At 33.9% G+C, this 22,346-nt stretch overlaps 1 protein-coding gene across 4 annotated transcripts in view; it reads left to right on the top strand.

Moving 5' to 3' along the window:
• The window catches only part of FSTL5 (follistatin like 5), a 715,161-nt gene that overhangs the window by 388,659 nt on the left and 304,156 nt on the right, over positions 1-22,346 (top strand). For all 4 annotated transcript variants that reach the window (XM_044767022.2, XM_070505002.1, XM_044767023.2 and 1 more), the window contains exon 6: positions 3,101-3,221. In XM_044767022.2, the coding sequence (XP_044622957.2) occupies positions 3,101-3,221 (121 nt within the window). The remainder of the gene's footprint in view (positions 1-3,100; positions 3,222-22,346) is intronic.

Raw genomic sequence — 22,346 nt, 5'->3', positions numbered from 1 at the left:
AATTAAAAAGGCAGGTTAGCAGGAGAAAATCAAACAAAGTTCAATAGCATGTATACGTGGGAGAAACCCAGGAGAAACTGAGTAACTCAGCCATTGGCTGAGGCTGCCTGTTTAAATAACTTCAGCTAAAGACGAGGACGATGTTGGAGATAGTGATTTGGGATTTCAGAGGGGAAGACAATTTACTGCAAATGTTTCTTAAACAGGTTTTGCTGGGCCAAAAAAATGGGTTTGTTGTGGTTCTTTTGTCAGACCTATTTTACACCGTATCATAACTATCACATGATATGAGCTCCTTCCTGGAAGGTACAGGCCTTCTATGTTAGTCTTTTAGGCAGTTTGGCTGGGGGAGGTCGGATGCTTTTCCTGAGTCTTCTGAGCCTTTATTTTCTTTAGCTTGAAATAATCTGCCTACCAGAGTGGTGCATCTTGGGGCAGCCTGCCCTGAACCCCATCAAAACCTAAAGAAGAGAAAAAGTTACTAGGAAGTATGTTTTAAGTAGGCTGTTTCATTGACGAAAAATGGAATAAATGAGGAACACATGTATTTGAAATATTGAGGAATAACGGAATGGATCACTTCCTTCCTGTACATAGGCATGATTCAGGATAGATGAACAGGTGCTTATAAGAAGCTCACCAGCCAGAACCATGAGCTTTTCTGGGGCACGCTCATTAAAACAGTATGCCCAGCTTAAGCTGTATAATCATGATCAAATCAAGACCAAGATCACATCAAGATCAAGCTAGTCTTATGCCAAAGCCAGCATTCAGGAAAAAGGTAGAAGTCCATTCTCCTGATGTAATACGTGATTTAATTTGAGTAAAATATTAGAACAGAAATAAATGTGAGACAGAAAATGATGAAGCTTTTCTCCATCTTCTTTCCTCTCCATCTCTTTGCAAATAGGTATGAGAACAAACTAAAAATATTGTTAAAATACCTGACCAAAACCTGCTGTCACTGCATTTTAAAAATTACCACAATGCTGGCTTTACAGATCTTTAGGAAGAGCGTAGTGAAGGAGCATCAAATACACTGACCCCCACCTCCCAGAAAAGTCGTTTTCTGTGATCTAACAAATAACAGATGGAGAATGACTCAGAGCTCTGTTGCTTTCTAAATAGAAAAGCAGTATTTGTTTTCCCGTTAGGCTTAGAGGAGAGACGGCTTCAGCCATTCGGTAGTTTTGTTAATCCCTCCAGCTGGACTGTGCAAAAGTGTAGGGCTTAATACTTGCTATCAACAGTATCTATTTATGTGGATCAACTGAAGCAAATAAATGTTTTGCCGTTTGTTTTTTTTCCCTCTAAGGCAGCAAACATCAGCTTAACCAATGAACTGTGAATATAACACACAAGAGTAGAGAACCCACTATAGTGTAGAAGTTACATTTAGCAGTGCATGCACTACATTTGCATACCACTCAGGTGGCTGGGGAAGAGGGCTGGAGGCCCTAGTGACTCACATGCTGAGTTCCATCCTCAGAGCTATCTCTGTAGCTCATCCAGACCCAGGTGTAACTGAACTTTTAACAGAGGAGTATTCCAAAAAGGGTTTAAACAATAGCTTTAAAGGGCCTGGCCCCACAGCTTAATGGTTGAGTTTGGTGTGCTCTGCTTCAGGCGCCTGGGTTCAGTTCCTGGGCACAGACCTACACCACTTGTTGGCAGCCATGCTATGGTGGTGATTCACATACAAAATCGAGGAAGATTGGCACAGATGATGGCTCAGTGCAAATCTTCCTCAGCAAAGGAAAAAAAAATAGCTCAAAAACATCTGAGAATCTTTGGAAGTTAGTATTACCAATCTGCCATTGATAAACCAAAGAAAGTCTGAAATATAGTAATCTTCCAAAAGAAACAATAACATATCATAAACCTACAACCATAATGTACATGAGTTGCTGTGAAAATTCACAGTGAATTATTGAAGTAGAAGTACATTATATTAAAAAATCATTACTTTAAATTTGAATGATTGCTTTTGAGTGCACAATATATGTTGTCTTGCACCTAAGTATGCGTATATGAGTACGTGTGTATATATATACACATACATATAAGCTTTACAACAACCATGAGAGATAGATGTTACTATCTTCAATTTCTAAATGAGGAAAGGTAAAAAGATTTGTCAGAAATCATAGAGCTGTTAAGTGGCACTGGCAGGACCTGAACCCACGGCCAACTGACTTCAGAGCCTGTGCTTTCTGATTACACTACACCATGTTTTAAAGACAAAACATTGTGGTGCACAGCTCCAAGCAATGTGAACCGCTGCCTCTGTATGTGGGAGAATATAAAAGAGCATGGAGACAGCTACACAGCTACCCAGAATGAATAGGAATGTTTGAAAGGGAGCTGTTTTATATGACAGGCAATAGTCAAAAGCAGTAGAGTATAAAAAAGCTACAGCCTCAGTCCATAGGACAGAGCACAGAGTAGAAAAGCAGCTTGATGATTTTCCTCACCCACGCTTGGGTAGATTTCCATCATCAATCGGTGCATTAATTCTATTTGGCTCCTGGAAACAATCATTTGCTTAATAGCTCCTTTGTGACCAAGAGAGTTAATGCACAATCCCACATGGCTTAACTTGCAGCTGGGGAGGAGTTTTTACAGAGGAAAAAAAAAACCTAACTTTAGTTTTCACAAATAATATAAGGATGAAAGTTGGAACAAATTACCTCACTAGTTTTGTTGGAAAAGAGCCGTGTTTTATTTTGACATAGGTCACGGAGACACAGGAGGCAATTTTCACGTGGAGGTATTTCCTTGAGTCAGTATAAATGGAGCAAAATGAGTGAAATACAAAATGTCCTTTTAATGTTCAGATTTTCTGGGTCCTACTGTGAGATTTTTGTGTTAGGAAGTTTGGACTAAATTCTAAGTACCGATCTTAACTTCAAAAAACTTCATATCTTTGAAACAGTTAAAAATAATTGTCCCATAATTGAAAAACCAGATTTCCCAGATTCAGTTTTTTCCCCAGCTGCAGACTTAAAAAAATCTATTAAGTGATTATTAGATATAATTAATTATACTATATAAATATTAGGACACAGATATAATTGTATGGTTATGATTTTCTTGTCAGGTGATAAAACAGGAAGAGCTGGGCAAGGATCTTTCCGACTGTACTTTGTATGATCTGGTGAAATACGATGATTTGAACTCCGACAAGCACTTGGCCCTTGAAGAATTTTATAGAGCATTCCGTGAGTATCAGATTCTCTAGTTCCTTTTCGTTCTTTTTCCTGTCCCTTTACACAATACGGTATGTTTTCTTGATCTCAGAGTATGAGCTCTCCCTTAACAGAAGTGATATAATGGAGATAATTTAAGTGTTTGGCTGTATTGAAACACGTAAATGGAAGGGATTTAATAGTTCTAAGTAAAGAGTTGGAGATATTTGATAATCTTGATTCTGGTATAAGGCATTAATTCCACAATGCAGCTTTCAAAGTTCTGTTAGAGTAAGAGCAGCCTTTGACTGGTTCTCACAATGTACGAAAAACAATTTAATTATTTACACAGTGACCTTTATTTTTACTTTATTGGGAAACCAAAATAGATTAATAGGTGGAGTTGGCATATATTTTAATAACAATAATTAGCATAAGAATGGAAAATTATATTTATGCTGTTACTTTGGAATAATTTATATATGTTTAAACTGCTTAAAGACTTCTTAAAATTGACTATTTGTGCTTTATAAAGCACAGTTATCAGGGTGATTTGGGTAAAAGAATTACCTGCCATGTTATTCTTTTGGAAATAAGTCAAAGAGAAAGGACTCAGAGACAAAAACCAGAAAGGAAAGGTTTAGGAACCATGTGCATGAGAAAGAGAAAAAAATTAAAATAACTGGTTGGTATTTGAAAATTACCAAAGAATCAAAGTTAAACAAGATTTAATTCAGCACCTGAAACCAATGTTTTATATACACACATATATAAAAATATATGTTTATATGTATATGCAATATGTTTTATGTATGTACACATACATTTTATATTGCTTTCCAAATATCTATATATTTATTTTATAAATATATTGCATATGTATATACATACATATATGTAGATATGTTTCCCAAAAAGCAGGAAATAGGGTTTGTACTTGGTATAGAACGATTTTTTTTTTAAATTATGCCTCTGCCATCTGTCAGCTGTCTGGTATTGGGGAAATTACTGTATCTATAAATAAGGATAAGAATTTTCTTATTGCATGATAAATTTATATTAAGACACTGAATTTAACTTATGTAATTTTGGTATGAGCAAAATAATATAAGTGAAATAGTTGCAGGTTACAAAGCTTTAAGGCAAGATATCAACATGCTCTTCAGATTTAATTAAATTGCGTTTTCACTTTAGATTACAAGGCAGAATACAAGACGGATGATTCAGTAAACAGTTAATCCTTGAAAAGTGTATTTCAGGGCTAGACTACTTCTCAAAGATAACAACAAGAAAGCAGAATTATTATTCTACACTTATATGAAGAAACTGTAACACAGAGAAGTTAAGAACTAAGTGGCTGAGTTTCATGATCAAACCTATCTCAAAAGAATTATAAAATCTATGTGTTTTCCACTAAAGTTTACTTCAAAGTAAGCATTGTTTTGTCTGCTTAGGATGGCAGGGAGAATATACTGTGGTTTATCAGGGAAGAAATTATGTATATTATGTTATGTTACGTTATATTATTTTGTTATATTACATATTACCATACAAGATGGAGGAGTTAAATGCCATAGAGAGGCCTACATAAAATATTAAGTGAGTTGGGAATGCAATCTTCAGCTTTGGGAATCAAGGAACCTTTATGAAGTCGGTAACAATTGAATTATTCTTCAGGATGAGTGGATTTGGACTCTGGGAGATGAGACATGGGAGATGGACAAAAAGAATAACAAATAAAAACTCAAGTGTATGACATACCAGGGAATCTAAAGAAACTAGCCAACTGCAAGATCTGTTCCAGATCTGAAATTCCATGAAAACGTAAAAAATATTACTATTATACTAATTTCTTAAATAAGCAGTCTAATCGATCAACTCCCATTCCCCACCCCCATACTAGTAGGCTACGTGGATGTGACTAAAAGTAATTAAAATTTGTAGCAACAGCAGAAAATATTTTTAATGATATACAATTTATCAAACATCAATAAGACAACTAAATGGTATATTTGTGTAGAATTTTTATTGAAGATATAGTTATTGTTGATGGAATAGTGGATCTAAAAACTAAAAAAAGAAAACACCAATGAAAACAAAGTGTGAATAATATGCTATTTTTATGACAGCTCAAGAAAGATTGAATAATGATCCCTGGCAATATCAGTAATAAAAATCTTGCTTAAAATACTGCTGCTTGCACCTATCCCGGGGAAAAATGATACTGTGTTTTGGCATATGATTTGAGGTTGCTAAGGAAGGCAATGTAGATCAGTATATTGTTCCAATAAATAAAATTTTGCAATTCAGAAATTTGAATCAACAAAAGTGGTCAATAGAGAAATAATAAAACATTGTCCATAAAGGAGCTAGATTGTACTAGGAAATACTGAATTTGGATAGAAGAAAATGTATACGATTTTGTTAACTATTAGAAAGTAATATGAACAATTTTATGGAAATTATTTATAGTAAATGCAGTGAATTTAATGAATATTGTAATGATTCTGCCATTAGGTTAAAATTATATAAGAAATTATATAACGCAAGAGATTTACATTTTTAATATTCAGAGTCATAAAGAGATAATAGGTATTGTAAGCACCTGGCAATCAGCAATCATATTATGAGACTTTTCTCTTTTTGGATAATCACAAAACTCTCTCTTAATAATGATAAAATGATGTTCACAGAATGATTTAGAGAAGATAATGTTTTTCTAAATAATGCTGAATTATCTGGGGTATTTTAATATTCCCTGTGGTCTCACCAAGCAGTTTTCCGGAAGGTATTATTACATTTTCAGTGTGGAACCCTTCTTTAAACGGGGTGTCAAGCTATATGATGGCCCCTCAGAGAGAGCAAAACTAACTTGCCTGGGTTGTGTCTGCATTACCAAAAAGGTATTTGTACTCAAATGTGAATAGGAAACATATCTATTTATTCTCCCCATCTCATAAAATACTTTACAACTAAACCCACTTCAGTTTTGTGAAGTTCAGTGAAAAGATTTGTAGAATGAGGTGATTTTAGAAAGTCACTCTATTATAAAATACTAAGTATCATGAAGAATGTATTACAATAGTGAGGAAAACAATCTACTCAAAAATCATGTATTAAGTACCCATGTATATGGAGTGCTGAGATACTTAGAGCAACTTGAAAAGATAGGTTTCCCTTCCCTTAACAATGTGTAATCTCAGACAGACAATGATAAAAATGACAGATTTGATAAGGGTAAAAAGTAATCACTTTTTACACCCAGAATACATTCCTCCAGAGTTCCTCAAAAGAAAGCCCAGAGGGGCTGGCCTGATGGCACAGTGGTCAAGTTCCCACGTCACGCTTCGACGGTCCAGGGTTCGCCGGATGCGGGGTGCGGACATGGCACTGCTTGTCAAGCCATGCTGTGGCAGGCGTCCCACATATAAAGTAGAGGAAGATGGGCACGGATGTTAGCTCAGGGCTAATCTTCCTCAAAAAAAATAAATAAATAAATAAATAAGAAAGCCCAGAAACTAGTAAGTCCCTAAATGAATATTCAGAAGAATAAACTAGGACCAGAGAGGTTAAACTTATTGTGATCCATTAATTATTTAGCGTTAGATACAAGGATAGACAGATTTCCTGTGGTCCAGTTTATTCTTCTTTCTGCCAAGGTATAAAATGAAAGAAATTAACGTAAAGGGTAGCTTGCAAACAGAAAAATGCTAATGGTAAAAAACAGCACGTCATCAATTGTTATTACACTATTACAGTGTTATTATAGTAGTTATAAGGTTTTCTGTAAAGTAGTTTTTTTTCCTTTGTGTATAAGATGAATTATTTTAATATCTTCCAATAGGCATTGGATGTTGAATTATTCTTAATTTTTTTTCCAGAGTTTTTGGTCGTATTAAAAAATCTTTTGATTTTTACTATGGTGTTTAAAATAAATACTCAACGTGAGCATCAAGTATTCTAAATCATGCCTTGTTTGATTAATAAACTTGGAAGTCTATTAAGTGGTATCCAATGAGGTCAGTGACATAGTTTTGGATTCTTAAAGGAAATAGTATATCCTCTGGTCAAATGGTGGACATCTCTTACCCTGACGTTTCGCTGTCTTGAATATTTTAGGCAAAGTGGATAGATTTTTCAGTGCGAAGTTTTCTTACAGAATTAAGAATGTTAGTAGTGCCATTATTAACTATAAGGACTTGTATTAACACACAAGGATGCAGCATTTTATTTTCCTCCAACTCAAAATTAAACTAAATTGTTTGATTAAGTTTGATTTGCATGGAACACTATAGTTTTGCTTTAAATCTGTAGGTAAATGCAAGTGATTTGCCCTCAGACGAGATGATCATACGCTGAAGTGAGGCATTGAATTTCAGAAGTGATGTTCAAATAAGTGTTTATATTTACTTATTTGTACAATCAAACTTAATTAAGATGTTCAAGTGCTAAAGTGTTCAAATTATATGATTATTGATTTTAGGAATTGTTTTCATCTGCCCTCTCTAGATAACCAAAAATGGTGCAATTGACCATCCAGAGAAGGGATATTTGTTTTGAAAATGCTTTCTATGTACCTTATTTCCTGAGTTAAACCATAAATTGCTTTGACAGTAGTATTAAACCTTAAAATTGTTTGAAATTAGGAGTTTGTATAATTCTAATTCTTGAAATCCTATTCAACTGTTATGAGTCGTAGTTCCCAAAACCATATACATATACTTTAAGGTGTATATGTGTTCTAGTGGCTCAAGTTCTAATGTCACACAAATTTTTATCAATTCAAAACAATCTTTATGTGTGGAAAGTCCAAAAGAAGATGTGTTTCTATTAGGCATAAAATAAATAGGTTTTTGGGGCCGGCCCAGTGGCATAGTGGTTGAGTTTGTGCACTCCACTTTGGCAGCCTGGGGTTCATGGGTTTGGATCCCAGATGTAATCTATACACCACTTGTCAAGCCATGCTATGGTGGTGTCCCTCATGCGGAATGGAGGAAGATTGGCACAGATGTTAGCTCAGGGACAATCTTCCTCAAGCAGAAAGAGGAAGATTGGCAATAGGTGTTAGCTCGAGGCTAATCTTCCTTGCCAAAAGTAAATAAATAAATTAATTAATTAATTAAGTCTTTGCAGGTGTCAGGGTGGGGAAGATCCCCTTTCTTCCCCTCTTTTGTTCTTGTGTCTGGACTAATAGTAAAATTGACACAAGACTAGATTAACAGGAGAAAAACCCAGTAATACGTACGTATTGCACATCGTAAAGAAATGATGATCAGAGAGTGAACAAAGCAGGCAGTATACATATCTTTTACTCAAGGAAACATTAAATTTGTGCAGACTTGACAGGACAAAGAAACTTAGGTTTGGGGTATGTAATTAGGGATGAATTTAAGCAGAGTTTAGTCTTGAGGTAGTAAATTAGCAAGGTTTTTTTATACAGGCTTTTGGGCCCTGAATCCCCAGCTCTGGTGACAAGGATGCAGGGAGAGAATCTTTCACAGGGTAGATTTGTTTCCTGTTTTCAGTCGGACCAGAGACAGGAGGTTCAGAAAGCCCTTTTTGCTTCTCAAATAACTTTAATTCAAAATAATTAATACACTATTGTGGAATATTTTGGGGTGCCCTGCCCTGGGCCTCAAAACAAGAATAATGCATCACCTGTGAGCATTTGTATTGAAACTAATTGTATAATAGTTCTCTGTCCTTTCTGAAAGAGATTAGGTAATTGGGATTCTAAAATCTAAAATATTAAAAAATATGGAACAGTTATTTTAAATCACCTAACTATTCGTGATTATGTTCAAAATGTCCTCTCTCCTTATAGAAAACACTTCTTAATGGAATATAGATTTGATAATGACATTATATGAAAAAGAAAATTCATTTTTCTAGGAAATCACAATGACTATAATAAAATATTACTTATTGGAACCATCTAATAACCAGGGCAATAAAATATTAATATTATATTAACATTCATAGATATTAGATCATCAGTATATGAAAGATCTTTATTTGAGAAAAATAGCAGAGTCTACTGACCAGAATTGAGACTGTTGCAGTAATATAGGTTAAAGGTGATGGGATGAGAACCAGAGGAGCAGTAGTAATAATACAGGGAACTGATCATATTTGGAAAGTAACTTATAAGAAGAATCATCTCAATTTGATGAGTGATTACGTATGTACCTGGGGGAGAAGGTAGAGTCAAGGATCATATCCAGTTTTCTAGCTTGTATACCGAGAACAATGATGCTCTTCATTAAAATAGGGGACACAGGAAGAGAAGCGAGTTTGGGGACATAAATTGACTTAAATTTTAGACATATCAGCATATTCAAATAGAAACATTTGGTTTAAGAATATTGTGGCCTAGAACTCAAGCGGGAGCTCTGAACCACAAATAGAAATATGGAGCATGTTGTTAAAATCTGATGATCTGGCAGGGAGTGGGGTACCCAAGATGAGTATTTACAGAAAGAAGAGATGGGCAAAAAAGCAGGAGAGAAGTAAAACTAGAACTGAAACTGAAACTTAAACCAGGGGGGGAAAAAACACTTAGAGCGGTAGGAAGAAAATCACAGAAGTGCTATTATGAAATTTTAAGAAGGAATTGTTGACCAACAATTTCCAAGGCTGAGTTCAAAACAAGAAAGTATATGACAGATAAGTGGCCCCTGGATTTGGCAATAAGGAAGTCAGTGGTGACTTTGATCACAGTACATTCAGCAGAGATGCAGGGGTATATGCTAAAGTGCCGGTGGTTGAGAGGTTAGATGTAAGAAATTTGAAAAAAAAGAACGTTGAGCAAGGAAGCAGAGCACATAAGCACACATCAAGTGTAATTTAGATTACATCCCCAATAGGGTAAAACTCGTCTATGGTTTTAGTAGTTAATATGGTGGTTGCCTTTGGGAGAGTTGAAGAGGGATGGAGTGAGAAAACGAGGTTAAAGGAGGGCTTTGATGGTGCTGGTAATGTACTATTTTTTAGGCCAATAAAAATATCCCGCACTAATTTGGGAAATGCTGCATTACACACCAATATAGTTAATATAAAATAACCGCATACACAGATCTTTGTAGTATGAAACCTTGCAGCAACTTTAATTGCCTGGCCCAGTGGCGAAATAATTCTTCTACTATATATTTTGATTACAAAATTAATTCACATATTTGTTTGTAAGATTATAACTTTCTGTTAGCATTTATAGCATTTACAGCCATATCCTGAGTTTTTGGTAAATACAACTCAATACTGTTGGCGTACAGGTACTTTCCCCTTTATGTTACTGTTTCTCTATCTAGGTTCTTTAGACCTTTTAGAGAAAGGGCTGTCCAAAAGGTGATTTTTTGAGATCCGACACGTAGATGTGTTCCAAAAGGACGTTTTTTTTTGGTTCTAAACAAAATAAATCATTTTTATACACCAATTGTTAATATAAAGACAACAGGTAAGGCAATACCAATTTGAACTATAATTTAAAACATAGAAATCTTAAATTCTTCCCATTTTAAGACGGCCCTGTCCTCTCCATTGTTAAGAGTACCTTAATCTGTTGTAGCTGGTGTGCCTTCCTGTTTCTCTTTTTACCTATAGCCTCTGGCATTCTTCACACTCTGATCTCTCGCTGGTAAATTTTGCTTGCTGACCTAATGAGTTGTAATTCCTAAAAGCAGACATAATTAGATATTACAACTTCTCTTTCATTTCAAGTGAAACACTTGTATTTATTTCTTCAATTGTTGACTCTTTTTGTCATATGGACGCTGAGAATAAAGCCTTTTCTGACATAAAGTGAAATTGAAATAAAGAATAATAAAATGGTAATTGATCAATCATTCTTGTTTTCCACACTCTACCGTATCTTGTCAATCATAACTTACTGCATCTGCCTTAAAATTACTTTCCCCTGATTTCAGCATAATATTCTAGGAGAGAGTTTGCCTGGGGCTGTTTTTGGACTTTCAAAATCATTTCTGTAATTGGTACTTTGGCTTTAATAACTCCATGTTCTTTATACCAATTTCTCAGAAACTTCTTGAATTGAGCCTTGTATTGTCCTCGTGTGGTTCTGAAACCCTATGTGGACAGCATCTTCTTCATAATGACGCTATGTGGAGATTGCCAGCTACATTGCTGACCCAGATCTGATGCAATTGGGCATGCCAGTGTTGCTGCAGCTTGGCGACAAAGCCTTAGCTTCATTTTAAAGTATCTCAAATTTCCAACTGAATTTCTACTAACAAGATTTAATTTTGAACTGGTCAAATATTGTTCAACAATTTTAAACAATTTGCATGTAATAGATCATGCTTTAATTACTAGCGGTTTTCTGAGTCTCTTCTTTAGGTTAGTCTGAGAAAATGCATTTCATTTACATTTTCCAGTTAAAAGATTCTTTATAGGGTTCTGCTCTGTCAAATGATCCTTTAGGGAGGTGTGTATATCCCAGGTGAATGTTATTATGAAATATAAAATCAAGTGCTTTTAAATATATAATATCAGAAGTCACACATGTTTAAGCAATTAATCTTTTAAAAATATTTTTTTAAAAATTCAAAAATGTGGAAGGTAGAACTTAGAAAGCACATTTTTACTAAGTTTATTTTAATGCATAGTTATTATTCCTTCACTTATTTTTTTTTTTTACCAGCTAAAGGTCGACTTTCTCAGTTAAGAGAGTTCTACCATTTCAGAGAGTAGTTACATGGGTGTAACCCATAAATCATGAAGTTTAAGTAGGTCTTATCAATAGCATATAGAAATCATAAGATTTGAGTATCTAATATTAGTGCTAATCCATTCTGTCTTGTTGAAAATAGGAGAGAAGTGAATCAAAACAGGAGAAATGGATTTTTGAATTTTTATAAATTTTAAGTCAAATCACATATTAATAAAAGTTTGGCCAAAAACTGTTGCTTTTATTAACTACCATAATTAATATCCTTTTTAACAATGTCTATTTATTTTTGTTGCCTTATCACTTAAAGAAAACAGAAAGGCACAAAAGAGAAAATAGAAATCAATTTTAAATCCATTATTCAGTTATAATCACTTTAATATATATTAATATATATACACATATTTTATGAAAAAGTAATTATATTATTCTTATATCTTTAAGATTTCTTCTAGTTCTACTTTCTTTTAATTATTTTGGTATTCAGAACATATCTCATCATCAACAAACATAGTTTAACATCATGTTTTTAATGGCTTGCATTGTGTGAATGTACCATAATTGTAAAAATTATAATCATAACAATCCACTTGTTATCATTCCCAAGCTATAATTTCTCTCCTTAAAGATTAACACTGCCCACTTAAAACATAATGCAAGTAAAAAATGTTAATCATCCTGATAAGTTTTAATTTTGTAGCAGTCACATTAAAAAAGAAAAGAAACAAGTGAAATTGATTTTAATAATATTTTATTTATCCAATGTATCCAAAAATATTATCACAACCTATGATCAGTATAAAAATTCAGGAAATATTTTACTTTTTTTCTACCCAGTTTTGAAATCTAGTATATATTTTACATCTACAGGACATCTCAATTTGGACCAGCCATATTCCAAATGTCCAATAACCACATGTAGTTATTGGCTACCATCTTGGACAGTGTAATAGAGTGCTAAAAAAAATTTATTTAAAATTACATTCCAATTATTTTAAATATAAGGTTAAGCACATATTCCAGTTATAAATAAATAACATAGTGTGAACATTGTGTTCATATCTATTTTTCAGGAAACCAGAAAAATACATACTTACAGGGTAAATATAGTCATCTAAGCAACAAATTATATATCTTCAACATAAATAAGATCTTTATTTTAAAAACAGAGTTCAATAAAATATATTTGTCACCTTATGCCAGTGTCTCCCAAATGTTGTATCATCAATGGATCATTTATTTATTTGTTTTTTTTAAGATTTTATTTTTTTCCCTTTTCTCCCCAAAGCCCCCTGGTACATAGTTGTATATTCTTCGTTGTGGGTCCTTCTAGTTGTGGCATGTGGGAGTCCGTCTCAGCGTGGTTTGATGAGCAGTACCATGTCTGCGCCCAGGATTCGAACCAACGAAACACTGGGCCACCTGCAGCAGAATGCGTGAACTTAACCACTCGGCCACGGGGCCAGCCCCATCAATGGATCATTTAAATCATATATTCCCTGCTCATAGTTAGCACCTTTAAAAATATATTTTCTAATTTTTTTCGTAATCTTATTCTTAAATACGTGACTATTTTTTTCACTTTGATTTAAAATAAATGAACCAATCATGTAAGTCATCCAGTGAAAACCTATTCAGTCTCAGAATAAAAGTGTTACTAGTCTGAGTTATTTCAGCCCAACAGTTAGCAGTGAAACACTATATCAGGGAGCCTGTAAAACCTGACATACTGCAAGGACTAATGGTTTATATTCAGTTTTTCTAAGTATTAAAAATAGCTCCACACTATTTTTACCTCTGAGAACCCTAGGACAATTAATGTACTACACTGAACATAACCTACTAATTATTTAATGCTTACGAATTACTGAAATAGTTTGTGCAGCCTCAGGGTCATCACAATGAAAAGAAATACACATACGTATGCAAGTATTTATGTTAATAAGGTATGTGCAAGATATCTTATTAACATGCTTATAGTAATTCATGCATAATACTTTCTATGGCAATTCCTTTTACAGACATTCTAAAACCAGTACCAAATTATTTTTAACAAACATTCTAAGAATTAGCAGAATAAATTGTTGCTAGACATCCATCTTTACACTTTTATATGAGTAATTAACTTGATGACTATTACTATTTAAATTATGTATGTCTGACACTCTGTTTAGTAATGCTCAATCTTTTGATTGTTTTACTCCATTTTATTAAATAACAAAGTTTAATTTCTTAAGGAAATTCTATTACAAGCTCTCTCCCTTAGTTTGTAATGGATCTCTATCTCTGCAGTGTTATTTGATGAGTTATTTTTAGTATCATCCACCGTTACTATCATCCTTAGTACATTTTGGAATAATAATTTCCTATAACATAAAATGGTATATTTATCTTAAATTTCTAATGAATATTTCTTATATCCTTAGGTGACAATTTAAAAATAGACTGAAGTTAAATAAATGAGCAAAAAATGAGAAAGAGGCATTTACATCAAGTGCAGTTTAGCTGCCTGACTGAGGATTTTGTGAGGCATGAAATACTGTATATCATGTGCAATGTACTCACTGTAAAATGTGTTCCTCCTAGTGGAAATTGTTCCTATAAAAAAGAGGAAATTTCAGTAAAATTGTTACCAATCATTCAAGTAATGTAACAGATCTCTGTTGTTGGTGACCAGATAGGACTAAAGAAAAGCATCTATGATGTTTCAAACATTTAAAGTGTTACGGAAGTCACAGATTACACATCATCTTGAGAAGTAATGTGCATTTATAGTGACTGCCTGGAGCACATTAAATGATTACTCTCTTCTGACTGTTGCTATAATTGGTCGTTATTGATAATAACACTTTATTAAATAAATAAGTTAGACATCTTAGTATATAGTAGACAATATTTGACTATTCTAAAAGGATGAACATTTTCAACTAAAAGTAGTAATTAGAAAGACAAGGTAGGATGGAAAGAGGAGCGAGAAAGAGAGAGAGAGACAGAGAGAAGAGAGCTGGGAGAAGAGAGAAGAGAGCCAGGAGAAGAGAGAAGAGAGCCAAGAGAAAACAGAAGAGATTGAAGAGATAAAGAAGAAAGCCAGGCAAAGAAGAATAAGTGTAGTACATTTTATGTAAATATTTTGGTTTAAAATTTATCAGCTGTGCAATGATCCAATTACACACTTTTACATATTTAAATTAATATTTCAAGTTGCTGTTATTAACTGTATACACAGCAACCAACATTTGTTCTAGTCCTATGTGATGTTATCAAGGCTAATCACTACAAACACAAAGAAAGATAAGAAACAGTTTCTCTTCACAACTCTAGGAAATTAAACAGAAAAAGACAACTACAAAATAAGGCAGCATGGGATAAAAGTGACCTGTGTAAAACACCATGGGGCAACAAAAAAGGGACCACTCTCAGGGGTGGATTCTGAACAGAGATAACTTCTGAATTAAGTATACCCCAGAACGGGAGTTCTAGAAGACAAAGTTGGAGACCAGGTGCTTTCTGCTAAAGAGAACCTATCAGCAACGACCCAGGAGTGGGAATTTGCAAGTAGTTTGGGAGTTGAGGAAGATGGAAGTACAAAGTGGAAATTAGTGAAAAAAGAGGCTTAGGAAGGAGGTAAGGGCTAGAGCTTGAAATTCCATGAATATGATATGTACTGAGAAACTGAGATAATCTATGTAGTGATAGGCCAGGCACTAGCAGCAATATGGAATTGTCAGATATGAATTTGGAAAGATCATTTATGAAGCTGAGTACAAGATGCAGTTAAGAAAGATCAGAAGTAGAAAGAAAAGTAAATTAGTGCAATCAGTGGTGTGTTGAAGTCAGTGATTAAATTTTTGGAATTTTGCTGTCAAGTAGATGTCACATTGTCAACTAGAAATTGGATTTCCCCCAACACCACGCTGTCCCAGCTCAGGAACCTGGTTTTAAAACATTTGCCAGAACACTACTGACCTCAGGCTGCAATTCTCTAGGTGATAAATTTTGAGAGACTAAACAAGGATAATTGGTAAATAACAGGGTATGGACTTAAGGAATATTTAAGAGAAAGGACCTAAAACACTTGGTGAAGGATAGGGCTCACAATTTCTAGAAAAGACTCTTATAACATATACATTTTTCAATCCAAAATTAGTAATAATCCCATCAACAAGTATGCTGTAATTTACAAAGAGAATGTCTAAAAAAATTAACTGGTGGAAATTCTTTTTTTGATTGAGGTGAAATTGGTGTATAACATTAGGTAAGTTTCAGATATACAGCACTATAATTTGTTATATGCAAACACTGCAAAGTGATCACCACCATAAATGTAGTTACCACCCACTGGTGACAATTCTTGCCTTGTCAAACTTCAAATTCAAAAATACTTTCATTATCTCTAGCAATCTTAATGTAAAATGTTATTATAGTAGAAATAATTTATATAATGAAAAGGAGTTCTGAGAAATGTGTTGAAAATTCTTGAGTGACCCAAGAATTTTTCTTTTAAGATTTTATTTTTTCCTTTTTTCTCTCCAAAACCCCCAAGTACATAGTTGTATATTCTTAGTTATGGGTCCTTCTAGTTGCGGCATGTGGGAAGCCACCTCAGCATGGCCTGATGAGCTGTGCCCTGTCTGCACCCAGGATTCGAACATGCAAAAACCTGGGCCGCTGCAGCACAGCACGCGAACCTAACCACTTGGCCACAGAGCCAGCCCCTCAAGAAAATCTTTCTTAAAGTATGCTTTCTTTTTCTTTTTGGTGAGGAAGATTGGCCTTGAGCTAACATCTGTTGCCAATCTTCCTTTTTCTTTTTCTTTTCTCCCCAAAGCCCTGATACATAGTTATATATCCTAGCTGTAGGTCATTCTAGTTCTTCTATGTGGGATGCTGCCACAGCATGGCTTGATGAACAATCTGTAGGTCTCTGCCTAGGATCTGAACCAGTGAACCCCGGGCTGCCAAGGTGGAGTGTGCAAAATTAACCACTCGGCCATGGGCCGGCTCCCCTGAGACTCAAGAAAGTTTTAACTTTTATTCTTACTGATAAAAATGAAGATTGAAATGATCTGAATCAAAATAAATTAGTTGAACACAGTGAAGATCTGGAACTAGTGATTATGTTTAATCCCATATGTACAATTCATATTTCCATCGACACAATTCATTGTATTAGAATCGCCTTTTATAAGAACTGTCTATATTAACATTCTGTAAAGTGCATAGGTGACAGCTCAACATTGTTTTTAGTGATTGTGTCTTTGCTAGAATATATGAAGTGGTAACATTTTCTTTTGAGATCAAGAGTTTACATTACTGCTACACTGAGTATGATTTTTTACTTAAGGGTTGACACATTTCTTATATGAAGGATACTATTTTTGTGAAGTCTCATTAAAAGTGCAGATTATTTTCCTGCCCTTGGTAGACATTTTGACCCTTAACTAAAAAAGTATAATTAAATATTTTAACACCTTTTAACTATGTTTAAACAACAGATGAAAGTGTTATATCTACCATTGCCTATAAATATTCACTTGTTGTTATCACCCCATATTGTAATTAAACGAGTTTATTTTAATACTGTGCTTGAAAAAGATTTTATATTAGCGCTGCATTTCTAGTCTTTATGTCTTAAAAAGTAGCACATTTTCACATATAGCTATAGACGTATGAAAGACACAGTGCCAGCAAAAGATTTCCATGTGAGATTATACTACCTCCTTAGTCTATATTTTCAATCTTTTGGGATTTATGAACATTTTCTTATTTCGATTTCAAACTTGTCTAGTATTACTTGCTGAAATATTAGGATTTTGGGGACATTATGATAGTTTATGGAGATAGTAGGATTTATCAATTTTAATTGAGACTATTTCTCAAAATCTAGGCTATGTGGTCACGTTATTTTTTGCCTTTTTAGCAAAGAATTGCATTCTTTTTTTCAAAAGCTACTCACTCTTGCTCCTGCTAGATCCAATAAAGCAAAATAAATTGCATCTGATATTTCCTATCCCTAAAACTCATTTTATAATTTGTGTTGCTGACCTTTTATCATTTTCTTATACGTGGAAGACTGTTCAAAACATACGAATACCCAAAAGCAGGAAAATTTGATTCTAATAGTACATAATTGTCATCACAGAATCAGTATCAGTTGAGAGTGTATCCTCACTTTTAGAAGATTTATAGCTCTAAAAGTGTTAATGGATTTGAACTCAAAAAGTATTATGAACAATTTTATCATGTTTTTCTTTTGATTTTAGCAGAGACATGATATTAGAATGTTGAGAGACAGCCTATGCTAATTTGGTCATTAAGAGCTATTAGGTTTCTTGTAGCATCTATCAGAGACCTCACATAGTAAGAAATGGATGAATGCCGCATGTCACCTCCCTAACAGAAACTTCTGGCTTGGCTGCTGGGTGGTATTTTATGAATATTGGTATCTAGAGTCGAATTTGGTGTGAGACTTGCTTTCATCTTTCATCACACTTTCATAAATAGAAAGAAATATAATTAGGGACGGAGTTATATCATTGTTGTTGCTAATTCATTATATATTGTTAAAGAAAATACAACCCAACATTATAACAACTGAAGGAAGGAATGAATCATGTCAGCTTTAACTCTACCAGCTCATTCAACTCTGAAATCTATCTGTAGGAGTTGAATGCATAATGATATCATAGTCAGAAATTTGTGGTGCAAATAGATTTTTTAAATTGGTTAGATAAGATTCTCAGAGAGTGTTACTGTACAAAAAATTCTTCACAGTGATGGGCTCATTCGTTATGCATTCCTGACCACATGTTTTTACTACACTTGTTTGTAATGTGAGCAAATCATCTATTATTGAATGAATAGAATGATTAAAAAAAAAAAACCTTGGATTTCTCATGTTCTTGTATTAATGGTAGAATTTGCACCTTTTGAGCATAACAGCTTAAATGGTTCTGAACTTGTCAGCAATCTAAGCAAGTAAATTTACATGCTGAGTTTTACTAGAAGGGAGAAAAGAAGTAGGTTTGACTCTAAAAGTCTGCTACTTTTAAAAAAATAGGATCGAGCTAAAACACTGTCTCATATGCAACTACATAGTCCTTCATCTCAAAGAACTTGTGAATCTTATTATGCTCATCCATCAGTTTAAAAAATGATCTGTGAACTTACAATTCTAAAAAGCAAATTATTTTTTGCTAATTTTTATATGTAAATTCTGAGATTATGGAAAAAGAAGTTGCAAATGTGGCTGATTTAAAATATATCTGAAAGACATTTCATGTTCATAAGATAGAAAATTTAGTATAGTGAAGATGTCAATACAACCCAAAGTGACCTTCAGATGCAATGCAATCCCTATCAACATTCCACTGGCATTTTTTGCAGAAATAGAAAAAGTCATCCCAAAATTCACATAGAATTTCAAGCGACTTGGAATAGCCAAAATAATCTTGATAAAGAAGGACAAAGTTAGAGTTCTCATACTTCCTGGTTTTAAAACTTACTAAAAAGCCACGATCAAACCAGTGTGTCACTGGCTGAAAGACAGACATAAAGCATAGAATGGAGAGCCCAGAAATAAACCCTCACATAGATGGTCCAACGATTTTTGATAAGAATGTCAAGACCATTCAAAGGGTAAAGGACAGTCTTTTGAGTAAATGGTGCTGGGAAAACTGGATATACAGATTTAAAAAAATGAATTTGGATTCTTACTTTATACTAAACATAAACATTAACTCAAAATGGATCAATGGCTTAAAAGTAAGATCTAAAACTATTTGAAGAAAACATAGGGGAAAAGCTTATGAGATTGGATTTGGCAATGATTTCTTGGGTATGAGGCTAAGGGTACAGGCGAAAAAAGAAAAACAGATAAATTGGACTTCAACAAAATTCCAAACTTTCAGGGTCAAAAAACACTATCAAGAGTGCAAAGGCAACCTAGGGAATGGTAGAAAATATTTGCAAATCATCTATCTGCTGATGGGTTAATATCCAGAATATATAAAGAACTCCTACAACTTAACAACAACAAACCAACAACCCAATTAAAAAATGGACATCTGAAATACATATAGGCAAGGAGGTGAAAGACCTGTGTATGGAAAGCTATGACCTTAATGAAAGAAAGTGAAGAAGAGACAAATAAATAAAAATATATTTTGTACTCATGAATTGGAAGAATTAATATCGTTAAAATGTCCATACTGCCCAAACCAATCTACAGATTCAATGTAATCCTTATAAAAATTCCAATGGTATTTTTCACAGAAATATAACAATCTTGAAATTTTTATGGAACCATAAAAGACCCCAAATAACCAAAGCTGGAGGCATCACAATTCCTGACTTAAAACTATATTACAAAGTTATAGTAATTAAAACAGTATAGTATTGGCATTAAAACAGATGCATGGATTAATGGAACTGAATAGGAAGCCTAGGAATAAATCTACGCATGTACAGTCAGTTTAGTTACCCTAAAGGAGACAGGAATACACAGTGGAGAAACAAGTCTCTTCGATAAATAGTGTTGAGAAAATTGGGCAGCCATATGCAACAGGATGAAACTGCACCACCGTCTTACACACAAAAATTAACTCAAAATGAATTAAAGACTTCAACATAAACCTGAAACCATAAAACTGCTAGAAGAAAACATAGGTGTAAGCTTCTTGACATAGGTCTTGGGGATGATTTTTTGGATCTGACACCAAAAACAAAAGCAACAAAAGCAAACATAAACAAGTGGGATTACATCAAACTAAAAAGGTCCCACCCATGAAAACACAGCCTCTCACACTGAATTCACACTGATGTGAGAAAACATTTCAAATTATATATCTGATAAGGGGCTAATATCCAAACTATAGAAAGAACTCATACAACTCAATAATGAAAAAAATCTGATTAAAAAATGTCAGAAGATCTGAATAGACATTTTTCCAAAGACGACATATAGGTGGCCAACAGGTATAAAAGATGCTCAACATCATTAATCATCAGGGAAATTCAAAGCAAAATCATAATGAGACATCACCTCACACTTGTTCAAGTAGCTATTATAAAAAGAAATAACAAGTGTTGGCTGGGATGTGGAGGAAAGGGAATTCTTGTACACTGTTGGTGGAAATGTAATTAGTGCAACCACTGTGGAAAGCAGTATGGAAGTTCCTCAAAAAATTAAAAATAGAACTATCATATGATCTGGCAATTCCACCTCTTGGTATTTATCCAAAGAAAACTAAAACGGTAGTTCAAAAATGTATATGTATCCCCATGTTCATTGCAACATTACTTACTAAAGTCAAGATGTGGAAACAACCTAAGCATCCAGTGATGGATGAATGAATAAAGAAATATATATATAATGGATATATATATATATGTAATGGATATATATGTAATATATATAATGGGATATTATTAAGCCATTAAAAAAGAGTGAAATTTTGCCATTTGCAACAACATAGATAGACCTCAAGAGCATTATGCTAAGTGAAATGTCAGACAGAGAAAAACAATACCATATGATCTCTCTTATATGTAGAATCTAAAAAAATAAGCTCACAGACACAGAGAGCAGATTGGTGGTTCCAAGAGACAGCAAGTGGTGAGTGGGAGAAATGGGTGAACTATTTTTTTTTAGTTTAAATAAATTGAATAATTTTTTAATGTCCAAAAGACTTTAGACATTTCTCCAAAGAATATGTGCATATGGCCAATAGGCACATAAAAAGATGCTCAACATCACTGATCATTAAGGAAATGCAAATCAAGCCCACAATGAAATACTACTTCACATCCATTAAGATGGCTCTTATTAAAAAATCAGGAAACAGTAAGTGTTGACAAGTATGTGGAGAAATCAGAACTCTGTGCATTGTTGGTGGGAATGTAAAATGGTCAGCTGCTCTGGAAAATGGCAGGTGGATTTTCAGAAAATTAAACATAAAATTGTTATATGATCCAGCAATTCCACTTCTGGGTATATACTTAAACGAGTTGAAAGTAGAGATATTTGTACACTCATGTTCAAAGCAGCATTATTCACAACAGCAAAAAGTGGAAGCAACCCAAGAGTCCATGAACAGACGAAACGATGAACAAAATGTGGTATATATGTACAATGAAATGTTATTCAACCTTAAAAGAAGAAAACTCAGATACAGCCTCCAAAATGAGTGAAGCTTGCAGACATTGTGCTAAGTGAAATAAGTCAGTCACCGAAGTAAAATATTGTGTGATTCAGCTTATATGAAATACCCTGTCAACTTCATAGAGACAAAAAGTAGAATGGCGGTTGTCAGGGGCTGGGAGGAGGGGGAAATGGGTAATTTGTGTTTAACGGGCACAGAGTTTCAGTTGGGGAAAATGAATGTGAATGTACTTAATGGCACAGAAGTGTACACTTAAAAATAGTTAAAGTAGTAAATTTTACATTATGTATGTTTAATTACCATTTAAAAAGA

The sequence above is a fragment of the Equus asinus genome, chromosome 3 (genome assembly GCF_041296235.1).
Source record: "Equus asinus isolate D_3611 breed Donkey chromosome 3, EquAss-T2T_v2, whole genome shotgun sequence".
NCBI lineage: Eukaryota > Metazoa > Chordata > Mammalia > Perissodactyla > Equidae > Equus > Equus asinus.
The sequence above is the reverse complement of the archived record's forward strand: the minus strand, read 5'-3'. Positions and strand labels throughout refer to the sequence as shown.